The sequence below is a fragment of the Populus euphratica genome, unplaced genomic scaffold (genome assembly GCF_000495115.2).
Source record: "Populus euphratica unplaced genomic scaffold, PopEup_1.0 scaffold99.1, whole genome shotgun sequence".
Taxonomy (NCBI): Eukaryota; Viridiplantae; Streptophyta; class Magnoliopsida; order Malpighiales; family Salicaceae; genus Populus; species Populus euphratica.
The window spans coordinates 992,154-1,016,327 of record NW_011499902.1 but is presented as its reverse complement, the minus strand read 5'-3'; the positions used below and the strand labels follow the sequence as shown (position 1 = coordinate 1,016,327).

Here is a 24,174-nt window from a genome sequence, read left to right as displayed (position 1 = left end):
CTCATCACTAGTCAATTGAACAAGTAGATTATTAAAGATCGCACAAGAGCATCGTTTCAAACATAGTTTTTAAACTCGTTCGGTGGGCAGCCCGGTTTAAGATCTGAATTCCAAGTTTTAATTGGATCATCAGTTTTGATTGGGTTAATCGGGTTAATTTCTATTTTAATTTTTTTTTAAGATCTGAATTCCAAGTTTTAATTGGATTATCAGTTTTGATTGGGTTAATCGGTTTAATTTTTATTTTAATTTTTTTTTCAAAACAACATTGTTTTAATAAAAAAAAAATTCAATGAATTACAACTAAATTTTATTGGATCAGCCGGGTCAAAATAACATTGTTTTAATAAAAAAATAAATAAAAATCAATAAATTACAATTAAATTTTATTGGGTCAGTCGGGTTGTCAGGTCAACCTGGTGAGTCAACCAAATCACACGGATCATAACTTATTTTATTTTTTCATCAACCCGGCCCGGTTTCAGCCCCGGGCCGGGTTTCAAAACACTGGTTTCAAATCAATAAATGCATCAACCGCGTTCAAAGAAAAAGAAAAGTGAATGAGATTTTGAATTTAAAATACACCCTTCCCCATATAACAGAATCCTGAGCACAAACCTAACAATTCCAGCAAATGATCTCCTACCTATAAACACCTCACCCGCAACCCCACAAGCCTCGTATCCAAATCAAATTCCTCCGCCCCCACCCCACCAGACCAAACCAATCTCCAGTGCTCCTCTTTCATGGCAGAATCCAATTCCCAAACCACCTCACAAACCCTCATCGACGGCAACACCCTCGCCGCCAAATCTCTCGTCGCCTACGGCATAACCCATATGTTTGGCGTCGTGGGTATTCCGGTAACCTCCTTTGCCAATCGTGCTGTGGCCGCTGGAATCCGTTTCGTTGCCTTTCACAATGAGCAATCTGCTGGGTACGCTGCCTCTGCGTACGGTTACCTCACCGGTCGGCCTGGGATTCTCCTAACAGTCTCTGGGCCGGGCTGCGTTCATGGGCTTGCTGGATTGTCTAATGCCATGATTAATACATGGCCTATGGTCTTGATCTCGGGTTCTTGTGATCAAAACGATGTCGGTAGAGGTGATTTTCAAGAGCTTAACCAAATTGAAGCTGCAAAACCGTTTTCCAAACATTTAGGTAAAGCTAAAGACATTAAAGAAATACCTAAATGTTTTTTTGAGGCGCTTGATTCTGCTGTTTTGGGCCGGCCTGGTGGGTGTTACTTAGATCTTCCAACTGATGTTTTGCATCAGACAATATCGGAATCCGAGGCTGATAGTTTGATAAAATCTGCCGCGGATGTTTCAGAAATTGAAAAGGGTGCGAAAAAGATTACTACTGCAAGTTTGGAAGTTGAGAGGGCGGTGGATTTGCTTAGAAATGCTGAAAGGCCATTGATTGTGTTTGGAAAAGGTGCTGCTTATGCCCGTGCGGAGAATGAGTTGAAGAGATTAGTGGAAAGTACTGGGATTCCGTTTTTGCCAACCCCTATGGGAAAAGGGTTGTTGCCTGATACACATGAACTTGCTGCTAGTGCCGCGAGGTCACTTGCTATTGGGAAATGCGATGTTGCGCTTGTGGTTGGCGCGAGGCTTAATTGGTTGTTGCATTTTGGGGAACCGCCAAAGTGGTCTAAGGATGTGAAGTTTATTTTGGTTGATGTTAGCGAGGAGGAGATTGAGTTGAGGAAGCCACATTTGGGCTTAGTTGGAGATGCAAAAAAGGTGTTGGAATTGGTAAATAAGGAGATCAAGGAGGATCCTTTTTGTTTGGGGAAGAATCATCCGTGGTTGGAGGCGATTTCAAAGAAGGCTAGGGACAATGTGTCGAGAATGGAGGCACAGCTGGCTAAGGATGTTGTGCCGTTTAATTTTTTGACGCCAATGAGGATTATTAGAAATGCGATCTTAGAAGTGGGGAGTCCTGCACCGGTATTGGTTTCAGAGGGGGCAAATACAATGGATGTTGGCAGAGCTGTTTTGGTTCAGACTGAGCCAAGGACGAGGTTGGATGCTGGAACTTGGGGGACTATGGGTGTTGGTTTGGGTTATTGCATTGCTGCTGCAGTTGCTGAGCCTCATCGCCTTGTGGTTGCAGTTGAGGGCGACTCTGGATTTGGGTTCAGTGCGATGGAAGTTGAGGTATGAATGATCCTTTACTCATTACTACAATCATGTTTAATTTTTTCGGGCTGAGAACTTTTTGTGATATATGATTGTTCTAACATTCGAATATGATGTGCTTTTATCACTCTGTTTCTTGGATACTGCAGCTAGCTGTTGACTGCACTTATTTTTATGTGTATTTTAAAGGGGGACTATCTTTGTTAGAAGATGGAGAAAGTTTTTGTAATTGTTAATAAGAAAGTCTGTTGACCCAAGATTTTCTTTGCACTTTTGACATGATAAATGAATTGACCAAGTCAAGTCAATTTTACTAAAACTGTATTTTTTTCTTTCTTTTGAAGATTAAGATTAATGAAATATTGGACGAATGTTAAACATTTCACCATAAATTATCGGTTAAAAAACATATGTAAACAGATTAATTAAATTGTACAGGAGCTTAGCTATTCTCTCACAAAAAAGACTTTATTAAAAGTCACTTAGTCCATCCAAAAACTTTAAGATTAATGGTGAATATAAAATGGGCCATTCATTAGGTTGTAAATGACATTTTTGTATATCCAAAAACACATGGTGCATGCATCAACCACTGGAAAAGGAAAATTTTTGCGCACCAATACTGTTTGATTCCTTTTAATTTCATTCATAATTTTTTTTTATCAAATCAGGAAATGGAATTTTTAATCTTGTGAAATCTCTTTATCATTGTTGCCTTAAAAGTTAAATGTCTACTGTTCTTTCCGACAAAAAGCACCATTTTATCAAATGCTGAATAGCTGGGCTATCCACATGTCAGCTAATGAGAGTACCACTTCTTTGTCTTCCATTTTCTAATCTTATTATTATATTAGACTAGATATGCAGTCATAAAATGTTATGCATTTCTTTGCAAAGGGTTAACTTGTATGTAGTTTGAAGTTTGTTTGGAATCAGAAGTTCATGTACATGCATGTCTATGTTTCATTGGAAAAGATGTCTATGCGATGCATGCGGTATGAATTTACTTGGTTAGTATACTTTGGGAATTTAAAGAAAATAGCAGATATATAGTATTAAGTAGTATACTATGTGGTGTGTGGCTTAGCTTATTATATTACATTGGTCAAGGTACATTTGCTCTTAAAAAGTTTCACGGAATGGGAAATATCACTCTCAAACCAGCTGTATGCTGGTCTTCGAATAACCTTTTTATTCATCACTGAACTGTACCTTTTAGCAAGTTAGTCATGCATAGTTTTCGATCATCGTGTTTTCTGCAGTCATGAAGCATATGTCTTAGAATTAAAAGATTTTAGGGGTTATGGGTGAAAATGAATGCGGTGGTATGAAAGCATATATAGATTTTGATAAAATCTCAATCGGTTTAACAAATCTGCAGATGCCTTCGTTGTTTTCTGCCCTTTCTTGAGAAGGTTTGTATAATTATAATAATTAAAGAAAAGACAATGCACCTGTTGAAGCTTTCAAGTCACCCTTTGTTTTTGCTTGCCTCATGATATAAAATAAAATTAACAGGTTACATTTACATTGTAAAATCTTTTGTAGACATTGGTTCGTTACCAGCTGCCCGTGGTCGTGATAGTTTTTAACAATGGTGGTGTTTATGGTGGTGATCGGAGGAACCCTGAAGAAATTACAGGGCCTTTTAAAGATGATCCAGCACCCACTTCTTTTGTCCCTGGCGCTGCTTATCATGTTTTAATTGAAGCTTTCGGGGGGAAGGGTTATCTTGTCGGGACACCTGATGAACTCAAGTCTGCCCTTTCTGAATCCTTTACTGCAAGAAAGCCAGCTGTAATAAATGTCACCATCGACCCTTATGCTGGTGCAGAAAGTGGTAGGATGCAGCACAAAAACTGAGGTAGCCTTCACACCTCTCTTTGTTTTAATCTGCACATCCCTTGGCTGAACTGGTTTTGCAGGATCCCATTTAATAATGTAAAATCACTCCAGTACCGTCCGTTTCTCCTTTTAGATCCTCTTCTGCAGGCATGCATGCTGAGGAAGCATAAGTTAGTAATAAAACAGAGTGTTACATCTTTTGTAGTATCCTGACTCGAGCAGGGGTTTGGCAAGAACTAGGCTGTAGTTTGATATATGTGTATAGGATTGACATGGCAGTCATATAATGATGGTGATTGAATTAAGGGCTGGGTTCTCATTGTACCCTTTTGTTTAGTATCGTGTAAGCAAATGGAATTATTGCAGCTAATAAACCAGTTTGTTTAGAGAATTGCAATAAAAGAAACAGACTTCAGTACTTGGTAAAAAATTGAAATTTAGTTAAGCTTAGAATTGAACATGCCATTTGTTTTTCATTTTCCTTTTTTATCATCCATGCAAATAAAGAAACAGACTTCTTTATTTTTGGTTTCCAGTAGATGGATTCTTTATCAAAACCATACCTTCTTTACTGGTTCTAATCATTTCCATGTTGCAATGATTTAGGCATAATCATCTCCCTTTCTGAGGTTTGTCCATAGATTTTGGCATAATGTGTTAACTGACATGAAAACACAATGCAGTTAATTGCAAGATACAGAGCTGTCAAATAATAACTGTAAAATAAAATAAAATAATCAATTAAATTTTTAGTAGGAGAGGAGATTTAGAAGGATGGTGGAGCTGCAATGAAGTCATGAGAGAAATCGATTATAACAAAATAATAATCAATTAAATTTATGATGTCATGATGAGATAGGCAACTTCAAACTTCGGATTCCTACATTAAGAGAAGGTTAACAAATGAGATTTTTTTTTTGATCTTAAGGTGACAAGTGCACGAGCAATCATAAGAAACCTTCTTTTTTCGAATTCTCATGAATTAATTATCTGCTCGACTCATCCGACAACGAAGAATCGTCTCTTTCATATATTATTTGTCACGAGTTAATTATCTGCTCTCCTCATTCGAAGAATTGTTTATTTCATATATATTGTCCCAAACTGAAATAATTTACAGCTCTCCGATTTGAAATAAATCTTGTAATGTGACCGTTGTTTACCTGCCAATAACACAAGACATCTCATGTCACTCTCTGTTTTGCTTTTTTTTTAATTGTAGATATCTAGATCAACCCAACCCACCACGTCGACTAATTTCTCAAGATTTTAATAACAAGACATCTCATGTCACTCTCTGTTTTGTTTTTGTTTTTTTTAATGGTAGATATCTGAATCAACCCAACCCACCCGTAGGTCGGCTAATTTCTCAAGATTTTAATGTTAATAATCAAATAAATTTCTAGTAATTCTGTAATTTATAATATTTAAATTAATTATTTTTTAAAATAAATTTAAAATCTAATTAATTAAGTTACACTGGATGGTATTTTTGGACATGATAAGATGCTATGCTATGATGCCTCTGTTGGACGAGGTTTGGTTGTTGCATTTTGTCCTAGATTTAAATCGGCCAAGCTACAAAGATAAAGCAGAATATCCAAGAGACTTGGCAATGATTCTACTAATTAATAATATAGTAATAATTCTGCTTCAAATGCATATAATTTCGGAGGCCTTCTCCACATTGTGCTTAATTTTATATAGATTTTGGCTCAGTAAATGGCCAGAAAAAAAATATACTTGCGTGATTTGGCTCTACTTGGACGCCGGACTCATAGTGAAAGGTGCCTTGCGTGGTGAATTATAGTCAATATATTCATTTAAAATTAGATATGCAAACAATGCATGCTGTGGACAAAAACGTTTACTCCTTTTCAAGGCTAAAGGGACACTCAAGTCACTAAAATAATTAATATTTTTTTAACACATATATCATTGTATAAACCACCAAATAACTTTTATCTAGAGTCAAACAAAATCGTTTACTCCAGATAGGATCAAAGACCTTATAAATTCACTCTACGTAGAACGCCAGAAGCGTTTTCTCTTGATTAGTTCAAACCACCATTTCGGAGAAGAATACTGACTTGTCACTGGCTAGTATATACTGTCATGGAGGAGGTGGAAGAGATCAGGAGAGAGAGGAGATGGCTGATAACATGGGGTGGAGTTGTGAAGGAGCTCAAGGAGGTGAGCTACATAGCTGCACCAATGGTGGCTGTTACGGTGTTGCAGTATCTGCTACAAGTTGTGTCTGTAATAATCGTAGGACACCTTGGTCAGCTCGCCCTCTCTGGTGTTGCCCTAGCCACCTCCATCACCAATGTTACTGGATTTAGCCTACTTGTAAGTCTCCTGATTCTCTTCTTACATTGTTCTACTCTCTCCTCAAAACGTTCTCTTTGTACATTGTCCAACAAGTGCTCTTCCGTGTGCGCATCTGGTTGAGATTAATCATCCATCCATATCATGATTGACGGTTTAGATATTCGATATAATACACATTTCTAAATCGTGTGATCTTGGAACTTCTCAATTTATTTTTTTATTTAATTTAAGTTTTAAATTAAATTACTAATTCAAAGTAAATAATTCAATTTAATAAATTAAAAGACAACTCAAATGGCCAATAAAAATATTAAATAATTTTTTAAAAAACTTAAAAAATATTTTTTTAATATTAAAATTACGATAACATTTTAGAAAACAAATAAAATTATAAAATTCACTTTTTAATTAGTGTATTAAAATTACGATAACATTTTAGAAAACGAATAAAATTATAAAATTCATTTTTTAATTAGTGTAATATTAAAAAATAAAATAAAAAAATAAATTTACAAAAATAAAGAAAATTTAAACTTACCAAACCCGTTAACAAGCTTTTGTATTTTTTAAAATTTAATAATATATTTTTTCAGAAATGATTTTTTTAATTGTCATAAAAAAATATACATTTATATAAACAAGTTTAATTAGAAAAAAAAATGCTTCACTAAACTTATGAATTGAAATAAGTAGGATTACCTCGCCAAACTAGTAAACCAGATCATTAACTTCATAAAATTTAATAACCTGATTTTTTTAAAATTATTTTTTTATTAATCTAATTTTTTTAAAAAATAAACCATATTGTGATATTGAAATATTTTTTTGATATCGCGATAACTATATAAAAAAATTTAAAATAAATTATCAATTTTAAATTAAACACAATAAATAAAAATTAAATTAAAAAAATCGATACCAAATAAAATAAAAAGATGAAAATATATATATAAAAAAAACTGTGGAGTACTAATCCACAATACTAATAAATATGAGAAAACAATATTTTTAATTTTTATTTGACTAAACTTTTGTAAAAATAGCACATACCGTAACGTCATTAATTTAGGCTACTAGGTTAGGGGTGGTGTCCATCTTGAGCTCAATGTGGAAGCGGACACTCAAGCCTCTCCCTAAATGTAAAAAGCTCCCTAGCAAATTGTTTGGCTTGGGATGACGGGTGATTGTGGTTTGGCTGGGGTAACTCTTCTTCTCTCTCTCTCTGTTTTTTTTTTTTTTTTTTTGTTTTTGTTTCTCCATGACTTTGTTTCTTTATGGTTGATTAAGAAGACAATGTTTTACGATGTTACTATGTTTTTGAATTAAGGATGCTTAAATGATTTATGAGCCAATAATCATATAAGCAGGATAGTAATTAACTAATTAAAATTATCCTCCTAATCAAAATTTTAGATGAAAAATAACGAGAATACGAAAATTGACAGACGTTAACTTCATGTCTTGATAGAGGGAAACAGTTGTGCTGATGGTCTTGTAAAGTTGGGAGTTTCAAGCGGCAGTCCTTGTCTTTTCGTCTCAGCCACCCGTGTATTATCAATTATCATACTCCTTTGGGCTGAGCTAGGTGGTGAGCCGAGCCCACAATAAAATAATGGGTATGCTGAGCACTTGGGCTTGATGGTGTGCCAGAGCCCAACCTATTAATTGGGCTTGGATGCTTTAGCTGAGCCCTTAAAAAATATGGGCCCATGACTATCATAAATTTTGTGATAAAATGGATAAATCTTGATCCATGAGGGGAAACTTGAGTCAAAAAAATATGCGATGCTAAGGCAACATATTTTTTTATGACATTTTTTATGATAATTATATTACTTTCTACACTATTAAAGTTTTATAGGTTTTGAGTAGTTCCAAAGAAGTCCAAGATGCATTTTGATAATTTTTTTTTATCTAATCATTGAATTATATTTAAATTTTTTGTTTTTAAACTCAAATTAAACACAAAATATAAAGTTTTAGAATTTTATTTATTTTTCTTGTATTTTTTATTTCTCTATTTAGATTAGAACTTTTCGTTTAATTAATATTTTATTAATTATGATATTTTTTTATATTTAAATAAAAGGGTATTTTTTTAAAAGATAATTTATGAAATAAACCTCTCAGAATATATCATAGTTTTTCTCCACAATCTTCTCTATAATTAATGGATGTAACATCTGACTCTTTTCTTTTTTTGATAAACAATAGATTACATTAAAACGCCAGAAAGAGAAGCTGCAAAATATAAGAACATTATTATAAATTTAATGCCTGAATTTGTGTCTTTACGCAAAATACGACGAAAACACGAGCAGTTCACGAAAATCATGACTTGCAAGTCAAAAGCCTTTGTTAATTACCTAGCTGTATTCTAGAACCAGACAGAATACTATTAATCAAGTCAAAGAAATTACAAATCAGACAACACAGCAATCCGTTCAGCATTGAGCGTTGTCTCTTCGTTTGTTCTTCACATATAGTTAAGGTCACTCTTGCTGTGGCTTCTAGGAGGAGGAAAAAAACACAAAATTCATTCGCTTGTTGAGAAGTTATGGAAGAAGAGGGAAAGAGGGAAGAGAGAAAATGGGCGATAACATGGGAAGGATTTGTTCAAGAGCTAAGGAAGGCAGGCTATATAGCAGCTCCAATGGTGGCCGTGTCAGTATTGCAGTATCTCCTACAAGTTGTGTCTGTGATAATTGTAGGACACCTTGGTGCACTTGCACTCTCTAGTGCCGCCATTGCCACTTCTATTACCAATGTTACAGGGTTTAGCCTTCTTGTATGTCTTCTACTCCTGTCCCCCCTTTTTTCTTAATTTTTTTTATAAAGGTCCTTTTATATATCTTCTTGCATCTTTTAACTAGCATGAATCATTATGCTTTCAATTCAGAAATTAAGGTTGCTTTCTCTTCCATTAAGGAGAGAGGAAGAAGATGTTCTTCAAGAATCCACTTCATCTTTCCTGGAATTGAAGACAGGATATGATCAGGGGAAGGGAAAAAGAAAAAGAAAAAACCCAACCCTTTAAGGTCCTTGTCTAGTTTTGGATTAACCCCTAAATCTTATGTTTCATGTACAGAAATCTTAAAGTTATCATTTAAACATATTTCTTTCCATACAAGCAAGATTTTTTCCCCTTCAATTTTCTACTTGTCTATTTGCATTTTCTCCAATGTTTTTGATCCCTCATATCTGTGAGTATACTTACAGTGCATTGCAGAGTACTCTTCCCACCCTCATCTCTTTCATGGAATCAAAAATAAATTTAATCTTATAAAAAAAAAAACCCAGAAAAAAGCTTTTATTGTCAAACCAAAAAGAAAAATATTTTTCATAGAGGAATATACGGGGCGTCCATGCTATGCAGAGCAAGTTGGAAATTAAAATGTTTCAAGTATGTATAAAAAAGTTGTCTGTTTGTTGTCTTTTAGACTGAAATCTATTAACATTGATGCATGAAGCAAGTGGCTTATTGGGGGTTTTAAAAGAGTAAATAGTTAATAAAACATGCATGTGTTCACTGTATTTGGACCTTTTGTGTACAAAGACTTGCATGTCGACTACCCTCATCCCTTAAATTCTCCTCTTTCCTTCTTCTTCTTCTTCTTCTTTTCTATTATAATTACTTTGCTACGTTACTTGCCTCTTCGTTACTGGCAAAAGTCCTTCTTCCTTTCTTTGTATCAATTGTTCAATTTCATCCCATTATTAAAAAACTTTTCAATTAGTACCCTGTTCTGTTCAATTTTGTCAAAGCTATAACTTCTGTAAGAGTGGCCCATCTTTAATTCATATCAGCATTCTAATATAAAAAACAAATTAAGAATTGAATGATAATCAAACAAATTGGGGTGATATAGGTCAGTAAAGCGTGAGCTGTTGCCTAAAGCTATGTATTATTACCATGTTAGAATGCCCTCTGTGATTAAAAATGTTTTTTCCCCAATTTTCTTTCTTTATCAAGCTTGGTTTTCACAATTATGTTTGTGCTAACAAGCATGAATTGACCCGAGTTTGTAATTGGCAAACAGTCAGGAATGGCAGGTGGACTGGAAACTCTAGCAGGCCAAGCATATGGAGCTAAACAATATCAAAAGCTTGGAACCTATACTTACAGTGCAATCATCTCTCTAATAATCATGTGCCCTCCAATTTGTGTCCTGTGGATCTTCATGGGCAAACTACTACCTCTACTAGGCCAAGACACTTTAATCTCACAAGAAGCCTGCAAGTACTCAATGTGGGTAATCCCTGCATTATTTGGGGGTGCAGTTCTCAAGCCTTTGACTAGATATCTTCAGACACAAAGTGTGATTCTACCAATGCTTATAACGTCATCTTCTATCTTATGTTTTCACACCATTTCATGCTGGATTCTTGTGTACAAACTGCAATTAGGACAAAAGGGAGCAGCTATAGCCTTCAGTTTATCAACTTGGTTGAATGTGATATTGCTAAGCCTGTATGTAAAGTTCTCCTCAGCATGTGAAAAAACTAGAGCTCCATTGTCAAGAGAAGCACTTTATGGTATCGGAGAATTCTTTCAGCTCGGTGTCCCTTCTGCTATTATGGTTTGGTAATTTCTTTTACCATTTTCTTCTATCATGAAAATGCAATTTCTGTTTCGTTCTGTTTTCCTAACTACAATACTATTACGCTATCATCACAGTCTTAAATGGTGGTCAATGGAGTTGCTGATTTTGCTTTCTGGTCTTTTCAAAAATCCAAAACTGGAGACTTCAGTGCTTTCTATATGGTATTTTTAATATTTATTTTTGCTCCTATCCATATATTGACAAATTGGATGCTTGTAAAGATTGAATTAAATATTATTATAACTCTAATTTCTCAATAATATTTATTTTGCTTGATTTAGCCTCACAATCTCTACATTGCACTTCACTATACCATATGGATTTGGAGCTGCTGCAAGGTTTATAACATTCTCCTATTGAAAGCATATTCTTTAATTTAAAATAATGTATAGATTTCATATCAATCTGTCCATCCATATAGATTTCATGGTATTTTTGTAGCACACGAGTATCGAATGAACTAGGAGCTGGGAATCCTCAATTAGCTAGGATGGCAGTTCAGGTTGCCTTGTTTCTTGCTGGCACAGAGTCGGTCATTGTGAGCTCAGGACTCCTCCTTTCCCGGCAAGTTTTGGGATATGCTTACAGCAATGACAGGCAGGTTGTGCGTTATATTTCAGTCATGACTCCCCTGATTTGTCTCTCATTCATCATGGACAGCTTACAAGCTGTCCTTTCTGGTTAGTTTCTTAGCTCTGTTTCATTTTTTATTTGGTTACTATATAAGCAAGAGCAGCCTGAAATATGTGTCATCCTTTGCATCAGGTGTGGCTAGAGGAAGTGGATGGCAGAAAATAGGGGCATATATCAATCTTGGTTCATTTTATCTGGTTGGACTTCCATTGGCTGCTGTGCTTGGTTTTGGAGCTCATTTAAGAGGAAAAGGCCTTTGGATTGGAATATTAGCTGGGTCCTTTGCGCAATCAGTGCTTCTTTCTATTGTTACTGCTTGTACAGATTGGAACAAACAGGTCCTTAGTCCAATCTTTTTTATTTTCTTTCCTTCAACTTCTCTCCCTTGTATATGTTTTCATGTGCTGTTCTTTTAAAGGCTCCCATCGAGTGCAATGACAAATTGTTTCTATTAAAGGCTCCCATCAAGTGCAATGACAAATTGATGATCTTGTGTGCATACAGGTAGTAAAGGCAAGGGAAAGGGTATTAGAGAGAAGATCTTCAATGAAGGATGAGGAAAAGTAGATTATAAGAATGCATATTTTTTTCTTAGAAATGTTCGTAGCGCGATGCTTTGATGGTATGAAATTGCTCTTAGCTTATTGCCTTGTTCTTTTTGTGCTTGCGAGCCAAAGTGGCAGGGGACTGCTATAACATTTTTAAAACATTGTAAATAGTTCATCTCTCTCTTTTTTTTCCAGAAGAAATACCATAGCTTTATGCTTTTTAATCTGATTGGTCTGATCTGTCATGCCTTGAAAATGTATTGACCACTCACAAGAGGGCGTGACTGCGCACGATCGAGGGGACCGTCGCCAAAGACCTCCCCAACCTCAAACCTCCTCAAATCTACTAAACACCTCGAAAAGAAGACTCCGCATCAAATTTACATGCCACATAATATCATAATCCAAATACAATCAATCAGCATATAATCATTATCAAAAGCCTGTAAGTGCAGCCTTTAACAATGAGTCTTCAAATCTTTGCGGAAAGGAATGAGTTTTCATTGCTTAGTAATGAGTAATCAAATAAATATACAAAGGAATGTTAGTATCATGATTATTGTATTAAAAACTTTCATATAAGTGCATGACTCTTCGCAATAATTAGCATAACGTTTAGGAATATGTGATGGCCATTTATACTAAATACACCATTTGCATGCTGTGTGTACTATATATTATATATATTATGCTGTTGCAATCACACAAATTAATTATTTTAATTTAAACAAATAAAATAGTGTATAGTAAGTAAGAAGTTGATCTAAAAAGAACAATCTAATTCAAGTTTTTATATTAGATGATTCAAAGTTGAGGAATTTGAAGGTTATTTAGGTTATATTATGGTAAACAAAATAAAATAATGAAGTTAAATTAAATATATCTAAAACTTGTTAAGAGAAAAACCTTGATTTCAAGTAAATGTCTACCTATAAAAATCAAAATTCATTATTGAAACGATATGTCAATTTATATTCTGAATATCTATCATTTCTTAACATTAATTAGTTCACTGTTCTCTAATGTAACTAACTCTAATAATTAAATAACCATGATGTTTATATTACTAATTTAATTCAATGACATTATTAAGAACTAATTAGGTTGATAAATTTAGACAACATAATTATTTACAATTTATATTCGATATTTGTTTAGACATAACGAATGTCTAAAGGATCGATAAGTGTCATTATCAATATTTTAATATATTTATAATAAATAATTAATACATATAAATTATTTGTTAGCATATAAGAGGAAAAAACCATGTTTTACCATTGGGACCAAACTTGTAATTTATCTTAAATTCAAGGGTCAAATTATAATTTTATAAAATTTAGAAACTAAACTAGAAATATCATAAATCAATGACCAAGTTGAAATTCAACATCTTTAATCTCATAATCAGTTATATATAAAATATAAAAATACATTTAAAGAGTCAAAATGTATGTTTTGGGAATAATAAAGATTAAATTGTAATTTTTACAAATCAATAACCTAATAAATTAAAAACAAGAGGAAAAGGGTATGAATAAAATTAAAAAAAGTTAAGAAGATTTACTTTTTTTATATATATAAACGATGTTTAATTCCACCTCATTTTGGAGGCGTGAAGGATCCAATTCAATATAATAACTTATCAAGTTTTAGTGATTTTGAGGATACTATTGGATGTATATTTTAAGTAAAATTGTAATGAGAGAAACAAGTAAAAAGAAACCGTGCCTCGGATGTAAAGCCAGAAACAAATAATTAATTAAATAATAAAACTCAGCCTTGTCTCCTATTCATGTTGTGTACTTTGTGCTTGAGAATGTTCTTGGTAAGATCTCAATATGAAAAGATGCACTAAGACTCTTCACAAGTACTGTTTCCAGAATAAACAGATAAATTAAATGACAGTGCTGATTATTATATGAAATATTATTTGTTTTACTTGCGTCTATAAATCATAATAAGTTAAAATTTTTATAAAGATTAAAAAAAAGGGCTTGAGTTTCATAATATTTTCATTATACTGTCTATTAAAATTACTTTGATTGGCTCACATGTTAAAAAAATATTAATAACAAATTAGATTTTCTTGATTGGTTAGCAGCAAAATAGAAATGCCTCAGAATATATGATCTCATATCACATGGAGCCCTCTAAATCTTTTTTTTATTTAATTTGCTAATATAGTTTCTCCTTTTCTTATTAATATTTCTTTTCCACAAAAAAATGTGACTTTTTTGTTCAATGTTCTTTGTTAACAAGAATCAAAAGCGTTCTGAACAGAAGTAATGGCATTCTGAACAGATTCCTACACTGTTCAAACAGATTCATGGGATGGGAAAAGGACTTGGCAGGGTCGTAGGGACATTGCTGAGGGCCATGAGGAGTTACAATGTTTACAGCCCTTACATGATATGCCCTCAGCAGAATCCTATAAATTGTAGAGGAAGAAGATGGGAAGGTTGGTGGCGCAGGAGGAGGACTATTGGAAACAAAGGGCTAAGCAAGTGTGGTTAGAAGAAGGTGACATCAACTCAAGATCTTTCCATGCCTTAGTTTCGACTAGAAGGAAAAATAACAGGATCACAAAACCACATGATGATTTTGGGGTCTTACATGAGAACGAAGAATTGGGAAAATAAGAGAAGATCTTTAATGAAGAATGAGGGAGATTAGATTACAAGAATGTATATTTTTTCAAGAAATGTTCGTAGCTATGAAATTGCTCTTAGCTTATTTTCCTTGTTCTTTTCGTTCTCGTGAGCCTAAGTGGCAGGGGGTTGCTATAACGTTTTTCAAAACATTGTAAACACATCATCTTCTTTTTATTTGAGAAGAAATACCATAGCTTAACTGATACTAGTTTCCCTTTTCTCTAAAAAGTCTCAATTTCTAACCTATTTTTTTTGTCAGTTTCTAATTGTTCAATGTCAGTCCAACTGATCAAGCTCCGTTTAGAGGTTGAGTAGCTTAGCATTGATGTTTTCCTTTCAGGTTTAAAATGTCTGATCTTGAATCTGTCTGTGAATCTCTGTTGCTGGCAACCTATATTTTGCAGCAGCTCAATCATGCATGCGTTTCCATTTTCCAAGTTGCCTTTTCTTGGCCTCCTGGGCACCTGTAGCAGTCAATCTTGCTAATGGAGAACAACATTATCCATGGCTCCTGTGATCTGATTGGTCTGATCCAGTCCACTACAATAATTTATCACGTTGAAATGATTCTTTATTCATTTTCCATTCGGCCACCTATCTCGTCATGAGTTTTGTTCGATGCTCATTGGTTTTGCGGCAAAGGGAGATGCTTACTTCTGATTGTTCTCAATCCTTGATTACTTTAATATTTGCTTGCTTGCTTCTTGATTTATTTATTATCTATGAATCATTCCAAATCTTCTTAACTCTCCTTCACCTATAAATAATTATTATTTTCCACGGAGAACCTGGAGAGTCGTCTAAGATCCAAATGCCTTAAAAAAGAGAGGCATGCTTGTGACAGAATTTGACTTCTAGTTTGTCAGGTAGTGTTCCCTTTCTATGTTTGTAACATTGTATTTGTTTTTCTCACTTCAATGCAGTAAATGACAAGATTGTAAGAATTCTGTAGGGAAATTTTTGAGAGGGGGAGATGGAAGAGGCACTGCTGCCCAACGCTGAAGAGAGGACACCGGCTTCTACTACCTATGTGGAAGAGCTAAAGAAGGTGACCTGCATTGCAGCTCCAATGGTGGTGGTGACGGTGTCGCTACACCTGTTGCAGGTTGTGTCACTAATGATGGCAGGGCACCTTGGTGAATTGTCTCTGTCTGGGGTCTCCATCGGTGGATCTTTTGCTGGGGTCACCGGATTTAGTCTCCTAGCAAGTCTTCTTTTCTCTATCTTATTACTTGTATATGCACCAAAAAGATACAAGCCTTCGCTATGAGTTTCCTTAGGAAAATTTGATAAAATTTTTAGTTATAAAATGCCATCTTGTCAAATTCCAAGGTAGAATTTTAAAACTTGGAAATCACAAGCTAAGCATCAGTAGGGCTGCTCTAGTTTGAATAAATATGCAATCGATTTGAAATATTTATGCATCCAAGATATAGTTATTGAAGTTATTCCTTACAATCCTGAAATGCATAGCGAGATTAATGGGAGAGCAGATTTAGTTATTGATTGACGTGTCTCAGTTTTTAATTCTTGATTCAAGCTTGAACTTGTATGCACGATGATTGACCGTATATTTATATACCATGCAGTTTGGATTGGCAGGAGGCTTAGAAACTCTATGTGGACAAGCTTATGGAGCAGGGCAATACCAAAAGTTTGGCACTTATACATACTGTGCAATAATATCTCTCCTTCCAATATGTGTCCCTGTGTCTATCATTTGGATGTTCATGGACAGGATATTGATAGCAATAGGCCAAGACCCTGAAATCTCAACGGTAGCCTGCCGATATGCTACCTTTCTCATTCCTGCGTTATTTGCCTATGCTGTTCTTCAGTCGCTGCTTCGCTACTACCAGTCCCAGGGCTTGATTCTACCAATGCTTTTCAGCACTTGTGCAACTTTATGTTTCCATATACCTCTTTGCTGGGCTCTAATATTTAAATGGGAACTAGGAAGCACTGGAGCAGCATTAGCCATTGATGTGTCTTACTGGTTAAATGTGGTATTCCTTGCACTTTATATGGGGTTCTCTTCATCCTGCAAAAAGACCCGTGTCATCTACTGGAATCATATTTTCTCTAGCATTACGGAGTTCTTTCGCTTCGCTCTCCCTTCTGCTGTAATGGTTTGGTAATTTCTCGTTCGTGTACAGTCTAACGATGATGTAATTTATTGAGCCTCTATTTACGTCTGCTTTGAATTTCTAATAATTGAATACTTCGTTCTTTATTTTCATGCCGATGGTCAGTCTTGAGTGGTGGACCTTTGAACTACTTATATTGCTTGCTGGACTTCTGCCAGATTCACAGCTTGAAACATCTGTTCTTTCTATCTGGTATGCTTCTTTTCGTATACTTTAAAGATGGCTGATTGGGGACTTTGATAGGATTGTTTCTGATTTTCTCTTAACATTGTAATCAGCCTAGCAACAACGTCATTGCACTTCTATGCACTATCTGGGATTGCAGCTGCTGGGAGGTTTGATTCATATCTTGTCTCTTCAAGTTTGCATAGATGAAAGAAAAATCTCATATACTTAACGTGCTTTCTCTGGCAGTGCTCAGGTTTCAAATCATCTGGGAGCTGGAAATCATAAGGCAGCTCAAGTGGTTGTCCGTGCAGTACTGAGTATTTCGCTCGTAGAGGCAGTTATTGTGAGCACAAATATCTTCTGCTACCGCCATGTTTTTGGATACGCCTTCAGCAATGAAAAGGTGGTTGTCGACTATGTAACTGAAGTGGCTCCCCTGCTTTGTCTCTCAGTTATTGTGGATAGCTTACAAACAGTGCTTTCCGGTTAGTTTCTCCTCATTATGCAACGAACATTTACTAGTCATAGAGTACGCATGTATGTGATCAAATGTCTGAATTGTTTGTGTTCCAATCCCATAATTTACTAACACGCATGTTTACCAAGAAGCCATGATAGTAGATGATGTTTCTTGCACAGGACATGTATGGTCCTAACTCGAATCGTTTCGGCTACAGGAATTGCTAGGGGATGTGGATGGCAGCACATAGGGGCCTATATTAACCTTGGGGCATACTATTTTGCTGGAATCCCAGTAGCTATTCTGCTGTGCTTCATTCTCCATCTTAGAGGGAAAGGCCTTTGGATGGGGGTGCTGACTGGGAGTACTGTGCAAGCAACATTACTAGCTCTCATAACCGGCTTGACAAATTGGAAAAAACAGGTTATGCTCATGCATCTCCCCCTCTTCACGAGTGTCTATTTCTGTCTCTATTTGCTCTAATTCACTCTCATTTTCTGTTTTAGATAGAGGGTTGGTTCTTTTAGTGGAATTAAGTTGGCTGTTTTATCAAATGAAATGCCAGTAATGATCTGAATTCATGTCAATAATTCCAGGCAACCAAGGCTAGGGAGAGGATGCTTGATGGGACAGCTTCGGCTGACAATGGATTACCTTGAAGTTTGTAGGGATACAATGACCGAACACAACAATTTCAATTCCATTTAGCTGCTAAAGATAGGGAGTTTTTGCTTGAGGTTACATTTTTTAAAGATTCAGAAGATCACTCAACTTCGAGTGGGGAACATAACACCATGCTCGCATGAAAGAAATGCAAATTTAGTAGAGGGTGACAACCCTTGCTACATGTCTTTCCTACACATAATCAAGGCAAGGGGGAGGATATTTGAGCGATGTTTAGCTGAGAATTGCATACTATAAGGATATTATGTGTGACAGGATTGTGGATGCATTTTTAGCTTTGTGAAACAGGACTTCTTATATGCAAACGGCTTCATTCATTTGAATCATTAGAGATTCTGTCAGCATCAAATTTTATGGGCCTTCAGAAAAATCTTTATACTAATTTTAACTAAAATTCATAACTGTTTAAATGCAAAAGGGATTTAAAGAGCTTCATATGGGGGTGTTTAAAAAAAATCATAAAAAAAAGATATCATGGTTGAGACTATTTAATAGTTGATGAATTAAGTATTTATTTTTATTTTATTTAGAAATATTTTAAGCCTAGAGTTCCTGCCAGTGATTTCTTTAACATAAACAATATATGAAAATTAGAGTGTCAGGCATCAACAGTTCAGTTTGTAGATTCATCATTAAATACAATCCATAAAAAATAATAATATAAGTTCAACTTGTAAATATTTATAATATTCATAAAAAAATTTAGCTCAATTAGATATATCTAATCTCCTTGGATCCCAAAACAATTAAATAAATCAAGTTTATAATTTATAAAATATTAAAAAATAAATTAAATACTGTTATGAATCCAAATCCATTCTAATTAATTATCTCGATGAACATCCCTCAACTTCAAGTAACAAAAGCTTACACGGGGTCGAATATAAACAGTTAAATAGACATTTCATGGAAAATGAGAGTCGCAAAATAACAAATCCCTGCCTCTGGGCCGGGAGAGTCAATCTATCACATGATGTGTGAGCATGTCCTCCCTCCGAATCCTGGTGGAGAGGACTGGGATTGGAGGATTTTAGCCACTTAACCATTGGATCAAAAAGATTTTACATTTTATAGAAGCCATGATCAGTTCAAAAAAGAAACTGCGTGAAGCAGACTTTGATTTTGTGGATAAAAGGGAAGGTCTTGCTAGCTTTAAAAGGGTCTGGTTTGTTCAAGTTCTTAGATTTGTTACACCTTATTAATAAAATCATCTATCAGAAAACATGTTTGAACTTGGAATATAAAGATTTTTGTAGGTTTGATTTGCAGGATTGACTATCCACAAGCACAGATAGACTGGTTTGATTAATAAGAAGAAGTTCAAATGCGTTGATTAACGCTGTGTTTATTGTTTGTGGAGAACTTTGAGAGCTATAGAAGAACAAAATACTTTAAAAGAAAATAGAGACAGAATTGGCATTCATCGGAAGAAGAAAAAACAAAATATTGTCCCATTTTCTTTGTTTATAACTTATTACTATAATTCAGACATCGGCATGATTTGTTTAGTTTATCAACCAATCTATTTTCTTGATATTTACTTTTAAACCTTTGATTTCTTATTTATTAAATAATATTTAATTACTGTTTTGGAATAAAAAAAGATCGAGGCAAAGAGGGAGGATTAAGAAAATAAGTCTTTCTCTATTTTGTGTTTTTAAATTATAAAAATTTACTTTAAAATTAATTAAAACATGGATTTATTTTATCTTTCTGTCTTATTTTATTAAAATAAACATGTTTTTAATCCTATTATTTTTATCTCTTTTCTATCACGAAATAATAATAATCAAATTCTACGTTAATGACACTAATTTGATTAAACTTTAGACAAGTCTTATAAACCCATGCATGACATTGTTTAATTTGATGTAATGGATTCTTTGATTATTTTAATGAATTTCATCTCTTGCTTTTTTCCCTAGTGGACCCTGAAGTTTATTTTTGCAAGGCAAAAGTGTCCCATTTGCTTTGTTTTATAGCATTAACTATCTGTGTCATTGCTCTACGTGATGGTGTGTATTTTTTTCACTAAAAGTCATGTTCAGGAAACGTAAGTATATATTTTTTTTTTTTAAAAAAATATGACACAAATTATATAGCAATTCTGCATCAAATAAGTTAGTTTAATTTTAATTAAATGATAAAAAAATTAATTACAGCAAATGAATTTGATTAAAATAAAAGTAATAATGATAATATGAAAAAAGAAAAACGTGTTTGTAAATAGGGACAGACGAGATAATTTAATTCTCAACTGAATGATAAAAAAAATTAATTACAGCAAATGAATTTGATTAAAATAAAAGTAATAATGATAATATGAAAAAAGAAAAACGTGTTTGTAAATAGGGACAGACGAGATAATTTAATTCTCAACTGATTAAATATAAAATGATAAAATTAGATAAAAAAATAAAAAATAGTTTGAGTAATGATAACATGAAAAAAGAAAAACGTGTTTGTAAATAGGAACAAACAAGATAATTTAATTCTCAACTAATTAAATATAAAATGATAAAATTAAATAAAAAAATAAAAAATAATTTGAATCAATTCAAGTTAGCATAATAAACTTGTAACTCGATGAATAAAGGGTGAGCCAACTCAGGTTTACTCACCAAACTTGTGACATAGATCATGAGATCATGATAATTTAGTGTGTGTGTGTATATATATATATATATAATTGCATTGCTATAAAGAAAATAAGGAAAAAAATTAAGAAAAAGATAATGTAAACTTGCTTTAATCTTTTAAACTCATGGCCCTATTTTACAACCAATTAACTTGAAACATCTTATATGAAAAAAATATAAACCTTAATTTCTAACCAATTAAATATTAAAGGATTAACTTGGAAAAAATATCAATTACATGAAAGGATAAAAAATAAAAAAAATTAAAAGAATGAGGATCAAAATTGTAATACAAATAAATTTTATTTTTTATTAAAGGGTGAATTTGAAAAGTAAACTTAATTGAACAAAAAGACCAAAAAAATAATCAAAATAATGAGGATCAAAATTGAAATAAGAAAAAAAAATTTAATTAATGAGGATCAAAATTGTAATACAAATAAATTGTAATAAAATTGTAATCAATTTAATAAAGTGTTAAAAAAATAATCAAAAGAACGAGGATAAAAAAAATTATATAGCAAATTGAGATGAGATGATGAAATTATAAATAAATAAAAATTTTATAAAAAAATCAAGAAAAAAAATTAAAAATTAAAAAAATCATGATTAAAGTTGAAATATCAATAATAAAGATAGTTAAACTGTAATTTTAATGGATGGACAAAAAAAAAAAGAAAAGGTTCACTAGCAACAAATCGAAGCACTATCACTCGCCCCTCTACCTCACTAGCAACAAATCGAAGCACTATCACTAACACACGCCCCTCTACAAAGAAAAAGAACATAATATTACTTCTAATAACACAATAAAAAAGTGCTTATGGACTTGAGTAGGTGTTGCATGCTACGCCTAAAAGGCATAGGCGTCTTCCAAGTATTGGACAGCCCAACCACACACACTAGAGAGGGCACCATATGTGCCATATATTTTTTTATTCGATGAAATACTAAAATACCTTTAAGTAGACTTGATAATAATAAAAAAATCATTATGGGAAAAAAAATCCCTTCACTCTAATGTTAATTTGTTTTTTATTTTTAATGGTATTTTGATCGTTTCATTATGTTTGACACTAATTTTAATTTTTTGTTTTCATTGAAATTTTGGTTGTTTTATTATATAATTAAATTAAAAAATAAAAACTTATTTATTCCTATTCAATTTGATAATTACAAATAGATTTTGTAAATATACTTTAATAATGTTGAAAGCTAGTGTTAAATTTCTTGAATAAAAAGGTAAAATCATCGTTACCCTGTTAACACAAATGCGCATGAATGAACAATGTTTTGAAAAGGGGTTTAGCTTTTGTTCAATGTTTTAGTTACGTAAATTTATTAAGTTTTTATATAATGTCAAAATCAAAAAGGTACGTACAATTATCAAATTTTAATATTTTGTTTAACTGAAAAGTTTATTTAAGAAAGTAAAAGCGAAGATGAAGAGTTATTTATGGTTACCAATAGAGTAGAAACGGATCCCTTTCCAGAAAGTAATGTAAAATAGGGCCAATGATCTTGAGAATAGACATTCACATAAGAATAAATTGATAGAACTTGTGCCATGAAAATATTTGAGCTATCCAATCGCAGTGCAAGAAATTCTGCCGAGAAGCGATCAACTGAAATTTATTTAAATAAATAATAGTTTCTTAGTCTCATTTATTTGTTAGAAAGTGACATTTTTTAAATTAATTTTTTTTTAAAAAATATTTTTTAATATATAATAATATAATGTAAAATAAGTTGGAAAACACTTTCTAGTGTTTGATTATGTTGTGAAAAATAAGCTAGAAAATAACTTATCAATGTTTTATTTTTTTCAAATTTATTAAAATAATTAGGAATAAATTTTACAAATTAAAAAAGTTGAATGAGAATGTAATTGAAAAAAATATAATTTCATAAATTATCTTAAATAAAATAAAAAATAAACAAAATAATAGATATCAAATCTAAAAAATATAAAAATTGAAAGATGAAGAAATTAAAATAATAATAATTAATATTTTTTAAATTATTTCAAATAAAGTAAGTAACAATCAAAAGAATGAGGATGAAATTTGTTAGATAAAAAATTTCACTTAAAAAATGATAAAGAAAAAGCAAATAACAATTATAAAAATAAAAATCAAAGTTAATATAAAAATTAAATTCTAAGGGATGAAATATAAAAACAAATATTCAAAACAATACATACATACATACATATATATATATATATATATATATATATATATTGTAAAAAATTTAACTAAATTTGATAGAATTAGAAAATAATATAATATTTTTAAATTTTTTACAACTTCTAAAAAATGTTTCCAACCAAAATAAAAAGAAAACACTTTTCTAGAAACTAAGTCAAATTTCTTTTAACTATAAATTATTTTCTATTAATCAATTTTTTTAACAGTAAACAAATAAAAAAATTTGAATAAAAAAATTTTAAAAGTAATTTTTTATAAGTCATATTTAGGAAATAAACACACCCTTGTTAATGTTTCCTAAACGCACCCTTATTAATGTTTTCCTTTCGGTATGCTAGAATCTCATAAATATAAAAACAAGCCATGCCATGGACGAGAGTAACTGGTTGGCAATTGTAAGGGAGATTGTGCAATTAATGTTTATTTTATTTTTAATAAGTTATTAAAAAAACCATGGTATTAAAATTTATAAAACAATTATGAATCTATTTGTTAGTGGACTCGATTCATGAATTTAACGAGTTTAATTTTTTTATTAGATTGATTGATATTTAAGTTTTATAACTTATTTTATTTTTTGTAAGATTATTACAATCTTAAAAAACATTCAGTTGATATTCAATTTTATGATTATTTTTTTATTATTATATAGTTAAATAAAAAAATATTTTTTTTAAAAATAATAATTTAGTAATTCTATTGAAGCTCATAACTCAATTCATAGGTTTAACATGTTGATCCAAGTTACACAATCAGCCAAATCTCATAATATTTTTTAATTTTAGGCTCTTTATTTTTTAATTAATTCTTTATTTTATCTTTTAGTATTATATCAATTGAAAAATAGATTTTTTTATTTATTTTATCTTATTTTTATAGACTTTTTACAATCTAAATTAAATATCTTTTTTTGTTTGTGAATATTTGCGGGCATTCGAGCCTTCGAGCCTTTGAGGGGGCATGTTCTATACAAATTATCAGTAATAAATCTCCTAAAATAACATTGTATAAATAAAAGGTTAAGAGACCGTTCTACCTCTCATTCAATCTAGTAATGACAAATACATCATTCAATCTAGTAATGACAAATAAATCTTGTAGGGA

General features: G+C 32.4%; 4 protein-coding genes across 4 annotated transcripts; all 4 read left to right on the top strand.

Moving 5' to 3' along the window:
• Window positions 1-544: 544 nt before the first annotated feature.
• On the top strand, window positions 545-4,411 carry LOC105133039 (Thiamine pyrophosphate dependent pyruvate decarboxylase family protein). The gene is made up of 2 exons (XM_011036832.1): window positions 545-2,165; window positions 3,696-4,411. The coding sequence occupies exons 1-2, from the start codon at window positions 747-749 to the stop codon at window positions 4,008-4,010; spliced, it is 1,734 nt and encodes a 577-aa protein (XP_011035134.1). The 5' UTR covers window positions 545-746; the 3' UTR covers window positions 4,011-4,411.
• Window positions 4,412-6,107: 1,696 nt separating this feature from the next.
• On the top strand, window positions 6,108-6,443 carry LOC105133058 (MATE efflux family protein 5-like). Its single transcript, XM_011036869.1, has one exon. The coding sequence runs from the start codon at window positions 6,108-6,110 to the stop codon at window positions 6,441-6,443; it is 336 nt and encodes a 111-aa protein (XP_011035171.1).
• A 2,429-nt stretch (window positions 6,444-8,872) lies between these two features.
• LOC105133038 (MATE efflux family protein 9-like) lies at window positions 8,873-12,229 on the top strand. The gene is made up of 7 exons (XM_011036831.1): window positions 8,873-9,111; window positions 10,364-10,908; window positions 11,002-11,088; window positions 11,209-11,265; window positions 11,369-11,607; window positions 11,693-11,898; window positions 12,065-12,229. Exons 1-7 carry the CDS (start codon window positions 8,881-8,883, stop codon window positions 12,125-12,127), a joined length of 1,428 nt encoding a protein of 475 aa, XP_011035133.1. The 5' UTR covers window positions 8,873-8,880; the 3' UTR covers window positions 12,128-12,229.
• Window positions 12,230-15,565: 3,336 nt separating this feature from the next.
• LOC105133037 (MATE efflux family protein 5-like) lies at window positions 15,566-18,424 on the top strand. Its single transcript, XM_011036830.1, has 7 exons — window positions 15,566-15,966; window positions 16,352-16,896; window positions 17,015-17,101; window positions 17,188-17,244; window positions 17,324-17,562; window positions 17,755-17,960; window positions 18,134-18,424. Exons 1-7 carry the CDS (start codon window positions 15,736-15,738, stop codon window positions 18,194-18,196), a joined length of 1,428 nt encoding a protein of 475 aa, XP_011035132.1. The 5' UTR covers window positions 15,566-15,735; the 3' UTR covers window positions 18,197-18,424.
• Window positions 18,425-24,174: the final 5,750 nt, after the last annotated feature.